At 39.4% G+C, this 14,818-nt stretch overlaps 1 protein-coding gene across 3 annotated transcripts; it reads right to left on the bottom strand.

Annotated features, from left to right (window-relative positions):
- Nucleotides 1-1,940: 1,940 nt before the first annotated feature.
- pex5 (peroxisomal biogenesis factor 5) lies at nt 1,941-13,231 on the bottom strand. 3 transcript variants are annotated; one of them, XM_037074928.1, is made up of 17 exons: nt 12,983-13,231; nt 10,400-10,556; nt 10,260-10,298; nt 9,969-10,086; nt 9,736-9,882; nt 9,434-9,518; nt 8,173-8,263; nt 7,801-7,923; nt 6,235-6,348; nt 5,786-5,869; nt 5,364-5,483; nt 5,075-5,218; nt 4,826-4,896; nt 4,156-4,377; nt 3,850-4,015; nt 3,607-3,764; nt 1,941-3,184 (listed from the first exon to the last, which is right to left on the bottom strand). In XM_037074928.1, exons 2-17 carry the CDS (start codon nt 10,511-10,513, stop codon nt 2,938-2,940), a joined length of 2,043 nt encoding a protein of 680 aa, XP_036930823.1. In that variant the 5' UTR covers nt 10,514-10,556; nt 12,983-13,231; the 3' UTR covers nt 1,941-2,937. The 3 variants fall into 3 exon arrangements, with proteins under 3 accessions (XP_036930823.1, XP_036930824.1, XP_036930825.1); XM_037074929.1 differs by lacking the exon at nt 6,235-6,348; XM_037074930.1 differs by lacking the exons at nt 6,235-6,348; nt 7,801-7,923.
- Between the last annotated feature and the right edge of the window lie 1,587 nt (nt 13,232-14,818).

Here is a 14,818-nt window from a genome sequence, read left to right as displayed (position 1 = left end):
TCAGAGGGCAGCGTTTTCGGACGGGGCGTGGCGCGCCGCTGATAACACATTTTGAAAGCTGCAGTTCTCTGAGTGGAGGCTTTGTTTATCACATCTGTCTGTCTGTCTGAGGCAGGAACATGAAATGTTATGTTGGAACACTGCCCCTCCCTGACCAAACTGCCTGGAGGAGTTTTAGAGGAGGGACACAAAGAACAATAATCACATCAAGAATATTATTATTATCCACATATACTTTCCACATTATTTGTGGAAAAGCATATTGCAACGTATAATTATTTTGAGCACTATGTTGACAGAAATATGGAGGTTTGAGTTTTATTGCTACTCAAAATTAGTCAGGGACATTTTTGTGTTTCACACCTGATTGTTCATTCAGTGACATATGTGAAATTTTATTTTGCAATTTGTGAATATTTTTGGTCCCCAAAAAATAATGTGACACATATCATTTATTGCATATCCATACACACATGTAAATGTATGGAAGAGTACAAGGGCTAGGGGTTGAGGGGGGAAAATGAGAGGAGGAAGTATTTTTGGTTTCATTATGCACTTCAAGAGAAAAAAAAACAAATTGAGAAAAAAAGTCAAAATGCGAGAAGGCCGCGCCTACATTTTCTGTATCCAATTTCTGAAGTGCCACTACAGCATAATTAATTAGTATGCATTTCAGTATCAATAAGTTATTATCAACCTAACATAATCTTGAAATGTTTTTTACATTTCAACTTTATTATTGATGTGCATGACTTTTTTTTTTTCTTAACCCCTGGCCCTAATAAGCCTTCCATATATATTAACCCATACTTCCCAATATCCCTAACTAATTTAGAGTGGTGTAAATTGTGGTGTTTTTATACCTTTTTTTTGACGGGACAGGTAACAAGAGACAAAGAGAGGGGACGACATGCAGCAAAGTGCAACAGAGTGGAACCACACCCCTGGTTAAAAATTGGCACCAACAAATGTTAGTTAACAAATGACACAAAATTAATTTTAATGCAACATTATGCATTTTCTACCTACTTTACTTACATACCCTGACCTGCAATCTCCTTACATTGCCTACAACTGTGCATGTTGAATACCTTCACACCTGTATATCCTTAACAGTAGTGTATGTCATGATGTACGCACATAAGATAATGTTATGTAATTTTGTTTTTCATTAAAAATGCATAACTAAAGTTATAGTAATTTAATAATAATCTATCAAAACATTCTAAAAATGGTCAATTTATAATTCAGCTACCATCACTTTTGAAAAAAGGTGTAATTCTATTTACTTATCTATTGTATTTTATTACAATTAATATTTAACTCTTATTATAAAATGTTTTATATAATATGTATATAATAATTTTGAACCCAACAAGAAAACAGTTGGATTAATGACATAGACATAATATGTGCAATAAGTCAAATACATTATCAATTTAGGACATTTTCGGAAAGAGCTGACATTTTCTTATCTACCTTATGGTATTTAAATGGAGGACACAAAATATTAGAAACACCACCACTATCAGTATATTGCAATACAATTTAACAACACCACAAACTGTCATATGTGCTCAACTTTTTAGTCTGTAAGGTCCTTTTAAAAACGTGTTTGTTGAAATGTAATTCTGCTTATTAACTGGTGGCACACACCAGGATTCATAAACACAGTCATGCTAAAAATGATGAATTTAAACAGTAGAAAACCCTACAGCTGTGACTAATAATCCTGTTATATAACAGTCATAATTCAAAACAAAGTAGTTCCATTTACTTTCTTAGTACAAGTGTTTCCAACTTTAAATGTCATCTGCCTTCCCATCTGTTATTTGTTATCAGATTTGTTAAAGAGGTCTCTGTTCAATGCTTCATACTTTTTTGTCACTGAAGCCAAGCTGTTTTGTTTACTGACTGAAAAAAAAAATCACCAACAGATGTCTGGAATCAAAGCTTTATTGCTGAATATTATATTAAACATTGCAGTCAGGATTTAACTAGCCTGAAAACAATTATAGTGCAACAATTATGTTACAATACACAATATGGCATTTAGCATTATTTTACATTGAAGCAAAGTTGTTTTACAAGAGCGATATGAAAAAAAGAGAGGGAGGAGCCCAGAGAGATCATTTTCAATGATATTACAATTATATGATCTTGTCATCAGTTACACAATTAATATCCCCCACCCAACCCAAACGTACACACACACATACTGTACACACACACACACACCGTTTCATAACAGTAACAGTCCCGCTGGTTGTCAGTTCATCATCCTGGTCAATATTTGATTACTACAAAATTAAATAAAGTATAAAAAAAAGAAAATCTGCTGCAGCACTTGTGTTTAGTGTCTGATCTCTGGACTGGCCTAATCCTTCTCTACAGAGCACTTCTACTCTACTCAATGTTAAAGCCATACTGTACCTTTAATCTACATAACCGTACTGAGTATAAGGTTTAACGTACAACCTGCTGTTGAGAAAGACTGTGAGAGCACTGAATGTCATGACAAGCATAACAATCCACACGGCTGAATACAGAATAGATTTACTCATTCTACTTCATCACTTTCGTCACTGAGAACAAATTTCAAATCATTGTGATGTTTTATGAAACACAGTTCTCCATATCAGCAGATTAGGAGGAAATGTGGGGACTGTCAAACATGTCAAATACAGCGAACATGATTCTATTACCGCTGGCTGCGTCTTCCCAGTAGAGACTAATACTGCAATACTTGATAAAAGTACTTGAAGTGCATATGACCACAAGATGATGTCTCTAGGATGTTGAATAATTCACAGTGTCTTCCTCCTCCATTTCTTTGAAACCGTTACCTCTCTGATTCCGCTTCATTCAGTCACCCAAACATTTACCGCCCAGCAAAACACACTCACACTCAATAAAACCCCTCCCCCTGGCTGGTCCTCATTCAGTCCCACCTTCTACCTCTCTCTGGCAGAAGTGAGCCAGCAAGGTGTCCAAGTCCCGGCGGTCAGCAGCAGAGTACAGAGAGCTCTCTCCCATCATGCTGAGAGCCATGCGCAGGGTGGACCAGATGTTGTCAGACATCATGGTGGCTGCGGCACCTCCAGGCCCCCTTGCAGCTCTTGCTCCATCTCCGGCGGCCTGGCGCTGAAGAGACAGAGCTTCGAGGAAGTGCTCCACTGCCTCTCTGAGGAGATGGGAGAAAGAAAACAGCGCAGGATGAACGACAGATAATCATGACTACATTTAAATAGTTTCTGATATCAATTTAAATAAATTAATACAGTTTAAGTGTATTTCGCAGAGCTGCTGATGCCATCTAGTGGAAGTAAAAAGCTATTGCACTGCACCAGGGTGTCCTGGTACATCCCTTTTAAAGGTTAAACCTGATACAAACAGGAGTATGCAAACACATCCAAACCATTAAAGGTCTGAAGCTAGGTCAAATATGAGCTGCTCTTCAGACTGATGAGTAGCAATAGTCTTCGAACGTCACTACTTTGGGGCATTCAAATGTGGATATTGGAGCCTGGCAGTGTGGGGGGGCCATTTGTTTATTTCAACCATTTTCAGACAAAACACAAATCTACAGACCAAAGTCTTCCTCACCTGTGTGCTCCTAGGTTGACACAGCTGATTCCCAAATTGTAGCGACTGCGTACAAAACCAGGCTGTAGTTCCAGAGCAGTCCTGTAGGCGGCTACAGCCTCCTCTGAGCGGCTTCCATTGGCGAGTGTAGCACCCAATTTATTCCATAGCAGGTAGTCCTGATGGAGACAAAAGAAAAGAAGAAAGTGCTCAGAAACAAACAGCTGGCAGTTTGCAGACAGAGGTTAGGACTTCTTCACCAACCTGTGGTGTGACAGAAAGAGCAGCGCTGAAACAGTCCACCGCCTTGTCGTACTCCCCGCTGAGGTTGAAGAGAACTCCCAGACCACACTGCAGCTGAGGGTCCACCTGGGCGGGGTCAGAGTTAGCTGCATGCAGGTACAGGGTCTGGACATCAGTGAACAAAGATCTGTGCCAGAGACATGAAAAGAGAAACACAAAGAGTCAGAAGATGCTGGATCTTTATGTTTCAATTTAAACCCTAAATCATTCTGAATCCCACGTGTGTGTGTGTGTGTGTGTGTGTGTGTGTGTGTGTGTGATACTCACTCTGGCAGCAGTGACCCAAATCTCTCCCTCTCCTTGTCCCTATCTCTGGCACCATCCTGTTGGCGTTCGCGTTCATTCTGCTCCCACACAGAACGGTATTTAGGATTGTGCTTCAGCCAGTCGCGAAGAGTCTCACAGGCTTGCCTGTGCAGTGATTCGTTAGTGAAACTGACAGCCAGCGCCATCAGAGCCGTCAGGTTGTCGTTCTTCAGCTCTATACATCTAGTGAAATAAGAGGAGGTGATGTGAAGAGAGAATAAGTCACAGGGAACAACGTTATCTTGTCGTATGCTTTTAAGTGAGATAGCAAATACCTTATTAATGTGGTGAAGTTAAAAAAGTGGAGGCTACAGACACATAAACCTGAGCTGTAAGGTCACTGCACACTTGTATTAATTAATTAGGTATCAGGATAGAATCTATTTCCATTAATTACTTTTTTGCTTTTTTAGGCAGCTTCTTGAATTTTGTCATAGATGTTTACTCAAAAAGGCAGTCATTATTAAGCTACTAGTAAATTATAATTACAATATAATTATAATGTCCAAACAATGTTTTCAAAGACAACAGGTAACAATATATTAGATTTTGCCTCCAAAATTTACCAAACACAATGTCTGATTTGCATCTTTATGGCTTGAGGTAGCATTTTGCAATTCTGATTTCCTACCTGCGGAGGGCGCTGATGGCAGCAAATTCTTGCTCATTTTCTGCCTGACAGGTTCCCAGATATTGCCAAGCCTGCAATTACATGAAAAGAAATGTACGCACACACACAAAAGCGTCATTACAACGTCATTCTGTGGGGAAGCAAACGTGAGTAAAATCAAAAGTAAGGTAAGTGCATTTATAATTTATGATATATGAATTCAGATGGTCAAAGAATTTGAAGAAAATGTAAATGAAAAAAAAAGCTCACCAGCTGGTTGTCTGGTTCTCTCTGTACAGCACTTTCAAAGAATCGCACGGCGCCTGGGATGTCCCCTGCCTCCATTCTCTTCACTCCCTCTGACAAAGGGTCTGGATGGGATAAGTAGGGGTTTTCCTCTTCAAACTGATACCCCTGGGGCAAACACAGGAAAACATGCAGGCTGCTCAGAGTGTGTGTATGTAGAGTGTCCAACATACAGCATGTCATATGCTTTTACACATCAAACATGTAAACATATTTCTTAGCAGATGTCTAATCAGAGCGGGTTGACAGCTACCTTGTCAAAAGAACTGCTGAGTAGCTGATCGAAGTCAGACAGCCAGGGATGGCTCTCTGCATCCCTCTTAGCCATCTCCTCCCACTCCTGCTGCAGCTTCTCCCAGAAGTCCACATCACTCTGACAACATGACAGATATACACCATTACTTCAGTCTCCTCACATTATATATCATTCTGTATTATAGACATATTTGACCTGTACTTTTCTAAGGGACTGATGACAGTGTACTGATGGCGAGAAAAACAATGGTTGCTTATTACTCAAAGAGGATTAAGTTAACTTTATCAAGGGCTCCTTAATAGACAATTTGTGTTTAGCCAAATTTCCTGATTTCAGCAGATTTATCTTGCAGGACACCAGTGTGCTTCATCTACAGATATCACTGCTCTTCAGTTTTGGCTCATTAATTCCTGCCTCACCTCCACAGCAGCTTTAGCTTCTTGGAAATCCGGTCCTGATGTGGCAAACTCATCCACCCAGGCTTCAGCTGATTCCTCTGACACCTGAATAGCAATGAAGAGCAGTAACAGTGACTGACTTGAGTCAGCAGTTGCTGGGGATGAGAACTGTTATTAGAGCTGAGGATGTGGATATTAAAACAGGAAAAATATAGAGGGAAGTGAATGAAAAGGAGGAAAAAATGAAAGAAGAAATAACACAGAAAAGCTTATTTTCTCCTACTCCTTTCTTACATTTCTTCCTAATTAACTCCTGATTGTCATTCACTTAGAAAATGCACTCAACAGCAACACAATAATTAAATGTTGCTGGTATGTTAAGTTTTATGTTAAACTTAAACTTAGCTTAAACTTAAATATAGCAGCTAAAAATAAAATACCTAACGCTGTCACGACCACAGAGGTCCTACCTGCCTGATGACCTTGGCCCACTGCTCTGCTTGTTTAGCTTTAACTTTCTCAATCTTCTGATTCCTCTCTGGGGGTTCCAGGGGAAGACTCCCTCCCCCTGTCTCCGTCAGGAACTATGGCGGGAGGGGATGGCAGTGGGAAATGGGGCAATGTTTTGAGGAGGAGGAAGCAGTTGGTGAGGAGGTTTTTTTTTGGAAGGGTTGGTCGGAGTAGGAGTAATTTTAGTAGGAGGGGGAGTAGATGAATGGTGGTTTTTAATTGCGGGAATGGCAAGCCGAGAGTTCGGAGGTCAAAAAATGGAAAGCACATGTCAAAGTTAGAGGGCAATAAAGTACAATGGAGCCATGGTGAACAGATATTCATCAAGAACAGGACTGAGAGCTACACATACATAGAGTAATTTGGAAGCCTATTTCTGCCAGGATGAGAAAAGAAAATACATAAAAAGTTGGACATGATAAAAAATGTAAGTCAAAGTATTCAGATTAGGGGTTTCTGGCACAACTTCATCTACTTCAGTGGTTCAGGGAGAACATAAAAAAATCTCCAGCAACACTTGTAGTTATCAGCCATTATTGACCACACAGATCACAGATAGATCCATATTGGTACTCATACAAAAACAACTTTTTCAGAGATGTTACTGCAAAGAAAGATTCTTCGGCTAATTCATTACTAAGGGTTATTACTAAATCCTGAGTTTTTCTTTACTGTTTTCAGTACACTGATGTTTAGACATTAAAGTTGACTGTTCAATGGAAAGAAATTCTGCTTTCATTAAAGATCTCATATGTCAGAGGGTGTTTCATAGCCACATTTCAGGGATTGTCTAAAAAACTGTGTGTATATCAGCCGATACACAAAATGTGAGTGTTGCTGGGGTTAGAGTTAGGGTAGTATAAATTCATACTTTTCTGATACAAAATCACAATCAAAGTAACCATAAATAACTTTACTTCACTTAATGTATGACAATGTTTGATTAGTAAGTTGAAATTGTGACTTATTATGTTATATGTTAAACTTATTGAAAGTACTGAAATATATTTTTAGATCTAAACTTTGATCTATTTTTTGTCTTTTCTTGACAGAAATGGGCTATATATTATATATATATATATATATATATATATATATATATATATATATATATATATATATATATATATATATATATATATATATGGCAACATATATATATGGCAACAGCCTTTTTCTGCTTGATCTGAATGAGGTCAAAGTAATCAACCCCAGTAAAACAAAAAACTGAAGGAAAACTGACTCAGCTCAACTGTACACATTAAAAACTGAATGCATAAGAAGAAAAGCAGAGTCGTCTGTTTGCTGAACAAATTCCATCAGCAATGCTGTGCAGCCATGAGCTTCATATTACAGAGAGCTGAGTGGCTGCTTTTGGTTAGTTTTTTGGAAAATGTTACTCTGCATTAGATACTGGGGTGATGAGTCACATGGCATTGCCTATACTGTGCAGAAGTGAACCAATGTGCTTCCCCAATGTATTCCCAGTTGCAACCATCCCCTCCTCAGTGGGCAGAGACTCGTACCTGGTTGAGGTTGGAGGCCCAGTTCTGAGCCTCCTCGGCCTGAGCTTTATCTGTGAGCTGTTTGTCTGTTCTGCTCTCCACTGTCACACTGCCCTCGCCAATCTGCCTAATGAATCGCAGGAACTACACAACAATGGAAAAAAATGACAGCAAAAACAAAAAACATTTACCATTAACCATTACTAATTGGTCAGGTTTATACCAACATACTGCTAGTTTCTTTCCCAACCAACCAAGTTGCTCCCAGGAAACTACCATAATAAAATGTTAAAGAAAAAGAGAAAAGATATGGAGATAGATATGTAAAAAGGAATGACACATGGTTTAAAGAGGATCCAACAGCTGTCAGGTAAACATTAAGTCGTTGCGCACCTCTGTGTTTTGTAACTTGGGGTCATCAACCTTTGAGACAAGCTCATTGGCTGTCTGCCTCAGCTCCTCTCCTGGTTGATACTCCTTTGTCCTGTCAGATTAACAACAAAGAACTGTTAATATTATGCTATAAGGAATTCTGAGATAGAGTCATGTCATTTCTTTACTTTTTGTTAAGTAATGTTGAGTTAATGGGCTGTTAGTGTGTTTTCATATGCCATCAAACTGTCAGGGGCTGCAGTTAAAAAAAAAAAGTGCATCAAGCTCTTTTAAATTACATTATTACAATAAGAGACAGTATTTATTCTGCATATGTAGACAAGAACTAATCAATTCAGGCTGAAGGCTGTACTTTGCATTTTTGAGGTCAGTGCACTATGCTGATGATTAGACATCTGTAAGGCTGTTATTCTACACAAAATACTTTCGGCTCTGGTTCAGTTAGCCTTTCCAGCATTGTCACAGACAAGGATGGATTGTCTGAAAATTTTAAATTCTACAGAAACATAACAAAGAGGACAAGAAGACAATAACATTATCAATGATCAGACATGTATTCAAATCTGTTATCCTTTGTCTGCCTCTGCGACTATTCTCTTTCACTCCCACACGTGGCTTAATTATAGTATACAGCATATTTATTGTAGTGTGACTTAGGTAGCCAATTATACAAAACTGAGTCTTCAACAGTTACTGTAGGGGGCAGCTGAATTATTAGTTGATGGAAGAGCATTGTTATGATAAAGCAGCATATTTGGACACCAGTCTTGTTAATATAGCCAACTTCGATAAAATATGTTGCAGATGGCACTGGCAAAGTGGCCGAATTGAAAAATAAGGAGAAACGGCACAAAAAAGGGTTGAAATCATAGATATTACAGCAACAGGCTCCAAAGACTTCCCCTTTCCTTAGGTCCACTGATTAGTTAAGTGGAACAGCCAATCTGACTGATTTCTCTGGCAACAAATACTCACGATATCCCCAACATTGGCTGACAGCCAACCATTTGCCTCATGTGATAGGGTCCTAATACGGCAACTTGTTTATATATTGCACTATAGGTCATCCTAAATGTTATTGTAAGCACAGTTTAATATGCAACAATTTTATACAATCTATGTAACAGGGGATCTCTCCTCTGTCTCACTATAAGCTAAGGGCTACTTGGCTTGAAAAACACTGAAGACCCCTGATAAAAGCCACTTTTCATTTGCGTACTATCAACACTTTCTATCCATGTCCTCCATTCTCCGTTCTAACCATTCGTTCTCCTTGTCTCCCAGATCTCCCAGCCACAACTTCTCCTCTGACTGCTCCAGATACTCCTCTGCCCAGCGTCCAGGATCTGGAGCAGAGGAAAAAAAACACACAGATAGGCAGATTGTAAAATATACTTAGAAGGCAAAAATCAAAGGATTTATCTAAGGCCTTCTTACTCTGATCTCAGCAGAAAGTGATGGCATATGACAGACTGATGATGACATGCACATCAAGCAAAGTGTGTGTTTCCAGAGTGAAACACAGGCTAGCAACAAAGAGCAACTAAAGGAAACTCAACCTACCAGCAGCCTCAGCAATAAATTCTCTCGTCCAATCAGCGTCTGCTGCATCACCAAGAGCAGTGAGCCCCGGTGCGGCGGCAGCATCGGGACCTGAGAGGAACTCAGCTGTCCAGTCACCGGAGAGGGCCAACGCTGCCACATCTGGAGCTATAGCATAGAAATACGTGGTGCTTAAAATGCTGAAAACAGTCATACAAACACTACAGAAAATACCTAAATCCAGGAATACATGCCTCTCTGTGGAGCTTGTCTGTAGCTCTGTTGGTCAATCTGCTGCATTTCCTCCAACAGCTGACCCATGTCAAATGTGTGTGGGGGTCGTGGGGGCGCCTGAAGGAACTCATTCACCAGCTGGAGCCAAAGTAAAAGCACGTTACAACAGCTACGAAAGATTATTGTACATTTATTTGACTATATGAAGAAAAAGGCATCCGGTATTAACAGAGAAACACATCTGAATGGTGACAATACAGTATTGTAGTCAACAAAATACACTGAATATGGAAAGGAACTGAAGCACTGACCTCTTCCTCAGTTGCAATTTCTATGGCAGCGGGGGGAATCTATGAGAAAACATTGAAAAAAACATGTCTGTTGTCAAGCAAGACTCAAATATGAACATATGTAATACATATATTTAAATGTATAATGACAAATTACTCACTGTAGGTGTTGAGCGGTGCCGCCATGCCCCCCCTTCCTTGGTCATGTGACTGGTCAACTTCATGAGAGGATTGGCTCCCCCACATTCTGCCTCCACCAACTCCCGCATCGCCATGGCAACACAAGGATGAGGCAAACCCAATCAGACCACCTGAGAACTGAGAAGAGAATGTGCAGATGCATTTCTCAGTTTCTGTTTTGGATGATTGCGCAAAATCCAATTTGTGTTCAAGACGGACATTCACAGTCGCATAGCATCGGATCAATGATCAAGAGCGTGATAAATTCAAGAAAAACCGACAAGGGATACCCCGGCCTACAATCAATATTCTCCAGATGTAAGGGAATGTGTAGACCCTCAAAACATCATCATTGTCATACTTTTCAGTTCAAATTAAATGCAAAAATTAGCAGTCCAACTACAGCTGTAATGCTCATCAAAGTGGCAATATCTATCATATAATCACAATGTGTTGCCCTACATGTAATCCTTTGTATCATAATATACTATCTCAAATCCCCATTAAAAACATATGTGATGGTTTCTGGTCCCTTTAAGAGCTGACAGGCCAAGCAAGGTGAATTCTTGAGTGTGTTCACACTGCACAGATAAGCTCATGTCACGTAACCAAATCAAGCTCCATCTGCTGTTTTTCGGGTCATTTACTGGCTGAGGGTGAACCATTAATAATGGGGATGTGATGGGCCGGCAGGCACAGGCATTCACTGCATATTACACTGACTACACTCCAGTCTTTTCTGTGAGAACAAGACATTCACATCACAATATTGTTATTACTAAAAACAAGACTATAATTGTTATCATGCAGGGCTGGCTATTGAGCTTCAACTCTTCTTTGGTACGGCCGACAAAATATGCTCATAGCAGTGAGTATCAAAAAAACTGCAATTCAAAGTCTGGGTATGTTGTTATCTTGTTCTTTAATGAGATATTTCCTAATTCAATTAGCAATTTTGACAATTTATTTTTGACAATATTATTCAGGTACATCTACACCTTTGTTGAAACAATATCTACCATTGGCTTATTTTGTTGAAAGACAAAACAGGTACTGTAGAAAAACCTCTTGATGTTGGTATCAGTAGCAAAACCCTTTTCATTCCTATAAGGATAATAATTGTGTAATACCATGTACCCTAATACCTTGAAACTATGATATTTTCTAGTAACGTGAAAATTAGTAAATGTTTTACTGCAAATGTAAATCCTTATAATACTAAAAATCTAATAATACTAATACTAATAATCGGTATTAGCTCTAAAAATGCATATAGTCTGTACCACACAAGTTTTCTAACAATCGGAGAGCAGGATTTGTGGGTCAGGGCATCTCTGCAACACTCCCATACTTAATTATAATGCAGTTTTGTCACAGATTTTACCTTGATCAAAAATGTGTAGCTTCGACAATTTGGATATCATGATTTTTATAATACTTTGATTATCTGCACAGCCATACACTCAAAACTGTCATCATTACGCAGCACCAATATCATTTTGTCATTATGTCCTATTTGGTTCTCATTTATCTGATGATCACTCACCTGATCTTCCAGGAGTAAAAACAATAACAGAAGAAAAATCCTTATGACAGTGATGTGGCTCCCAGCTGCATTACTGAAAATGACTATATGTTGTCCATGATGAAACCCTGCTGCTCAAATCACTGACCCACATCCTGGCCCAGAGATGAACAGCTGACAAACTGCTGTACATGCTGGCCTACTCAACTTCTCTAACCCCTCTGGAGGGATACGTAATAGCAACAATTTCCATAATGAACTGTCAGGAATAGAGATTTAATTCCCTGTCCACTCCACTCAACTGTGGACTACTCTGGCGCAGCAAAACATCATAAAAGAGTCAGATCCACAGGTGGGCTCTTATGGTTCAGTACACAGATAAAATAATATTTCATTCTGACTCAAACAGCTGCTGTATGATGATTAGGGTCAAAGTAAGAGGATTAGACACAGATATTAATACGCACACTATGACAGATAGACAGGCCACTGTGGCACCTGTTTACTTGCTCACTTCACCGTCACAGACCTCCCAACGCATCACCTTTGGGAGAAGGTATGCCCCGCATATTCAGACATATCCTACTTTTATTGAGTGAGTAGAAGTATTACACTGTGCACACCTGAGGGCATCTCACCGCCAGCTCTCTCTCTCTCTCACACACACACACACGCACAAACACAGGTTTTTGTCAGACTGTTGTCAGGCTGCTGTCATGTGTCAGAGCAGTTCACCAGACTGGGAGCAATGGTAGCTTTGTTTTGCACGAAGCTAGCTAACTGTGGCTTCAGCTATGAGCAGCAACATTAGCATGGTAAACGGCTCTCTATGTAACGTTAACGTGTATTTCCTTATGTTGCTCGTTAAGCAGCGAGATAAAGGAAGACGACTCGAAGAAATAATGACCCTTACAACAATAGTGTGGCTAGTGTTAGCGTACAGTGCTAGCTAGCTACTGTGGGGCTAAGTGCAGATATCATTCCTGTAGTATGAAGCCACAGAGGCATGAATAGACGGGTAGCATGATGTTCATCTCACCGCCGACAGCCGCTGCTGTAGCCGAACCGACAGTCCCTCCTCTCCGCTCCGCTTGTCTGTCTCCCTCCGTCTGTTTTTTTTTTTTTTACCACCGAATCACAGCAAAAGTTGCCGCAGTGTCAAACCTCCCGGTGACCGTCCAAAAGCAGCCGCTGCGTGTCACAAGCGCTTCTCTTTCTATTTACCTTCCTCCTCCATGACCCACAAAACCCTTCACCGTTCGCTTGGAGTGTCTCGTTACCGTACGGTGGGTTCGTATTCTTCAACGCGCTGACGTAAGAAGACAGAAAAAATAGAACGTAGTGAAACAGACGCAGGAGCATCTACGTAAAAAAAAAAAAAAATACAAAAGATATTGCGCAGGCGATCAAAGTCCAACAAATCAGGACTGCAGTTGCAAGGTGCCAAACCAGAAACCCCCGTGATGAAATTATTATTATTATTATTATTATTATTATTTTTAGATAAAACTTCTTAATATCATTTTTGTAACAGAAAATATTCAACGATGTACAAATAAGTAATTGGAAGTAAAAGTCCTGAATGCAAAAATTTACACAGCTCCCCATTTGACACATTGGACCTCTGGACCATTAATGACCCCGGGCCCCTGACCCACTTATAGTTACAGTGGAACTGAAACCAAGGTTACGTTGAGAGGAAAAGAAAGCAAACCCAGTAGCAAATGTTGGTGTTAAAGGACACATGGCAAAGTTAATTCAAATAAAACAAATTGCAACACTGGTGTATAAAAAACTTTTTTTTTAATGTCCCTCACCTTGATTTTACCCAAAGAAACATGTTTCAAAGTATCCATACAAGGCAACATCTTTATTGGTCAAAACTCTAGTGTAAATGTATTATTATCAATGGAGAAAATGCTAATTTTATTTTGTTATAATGTCACAGGAAGGATAAAAAAATAAATAAATAATTGAAACAGGTAGTAGCAGAAGTGCAAAAGTGGCATGTAAATATCATGGAAAAGAGTGAATGAGGAGGGTATAATTGCAAATATTACAGCATGACATAGAGACTTAATAAATGAAGTAGCTGGGGGCCGAACAAGTGAAAGAGAACATAAAATGGCTCCATACATCTCATCCAGCATAATCCAAGTCTGTAGAAGCCCTGATATCCCAAATTTAATTTTTCTAAGACGAATCCTTCATGTTAAAGAGCACCCTGTCTGAAGTTGGGGCACAAGCTTAAGTGCATGTCAAGGGTGTAAATAATGGTTTTAAATTACTTTGGGATCTTGGGGCTTTAAAAAAAAAACAACAACATATGAGATTGAATTAATTTTGATGCACCATTATGCAGTTTATAACTGCTTTAATTATTTACGCTAACCTGCAGTCTCCTTATTTATTACATTGCCTAAAATCGTGTATGTTGAAGACCACACATTTTATTTTTAATCAAACCCTGATGCCCCCACTGTTTTTCAACGTAGCGACCCCCTTGAGTAATTTGCTGGGTTAGAGTAGTGAATATGAACATCTGTGTGAATTATTTGAAATATTTTGCCCATGAAAGGTGCTTACACAGTCCTTCAATTGTTTCGTTTCACAAGAGTGCTACAAACCGTGCTTACATTGGGGGGGTTTCAAGCTACTGAAGATTGTCAATAGCTGTTTCTTAGCCCTCATGTCGCCACCACTCTTCAAAACAAGTGACACCTTTAGGTATTCAGATAAAGTAGCTGCTGTTGTTACCCTCAGTTCAACTTCTAACATAAGCAGCATGTTATTGCTCAACCTAGTAGTTTTACTTCATATACATCTCGTTCAGTCAAAAACAGTGACTTATGCTATATAAGAATATAATGTTGGT

Source organism: Acanthopagrus latus, chromosome 17 (assembly GCF_904848185.1).
Source record: "Acanthopagrus latus isolate v.2019 chromosome 17, fAcaLat1.1, whole genome shotgun sequence".
NCBI classification, from domain to species: domain Eukaryota; kingdom Metazoa; phylum Chordata; class Actinopteri; order Spariformes; family Sparidae; genus Acanthopagrus; species Acanthopagrus latus.
Note: the sequence above shows the minus strand (reverse complement) of the source record. Positions and strands in the feature narration are given on the sequence as shown.

What these genes read in the sequence shown, in the direction of transcription:
- pex5 (XM_037074928.1), bottom strand. Translation starts at nt 10,513, where the DNA reads ATGGCGATGCGGGAGTTGGTGGAGGCAGAATGTGGGGGAGCCAATCCT. An exon ending in CAGACAAGCTCCACAGAGAG is followed by an intron (nt 9,883 to 9,968) that starts GCATGTATTCCT and finishes TCTATGCTATAG; the next exon opens with CTCCAGATGTGGCAGCGTTG. An exon ending in GGGCCAAGGTCATCAGGCAG is followed by an intron (nt 5,870 to 6,234) that starts GTAGGACCTCTG and finishes ATTGCTATTCAG; the next exon opens with GTGTCAGAGGAATCAGCTGA.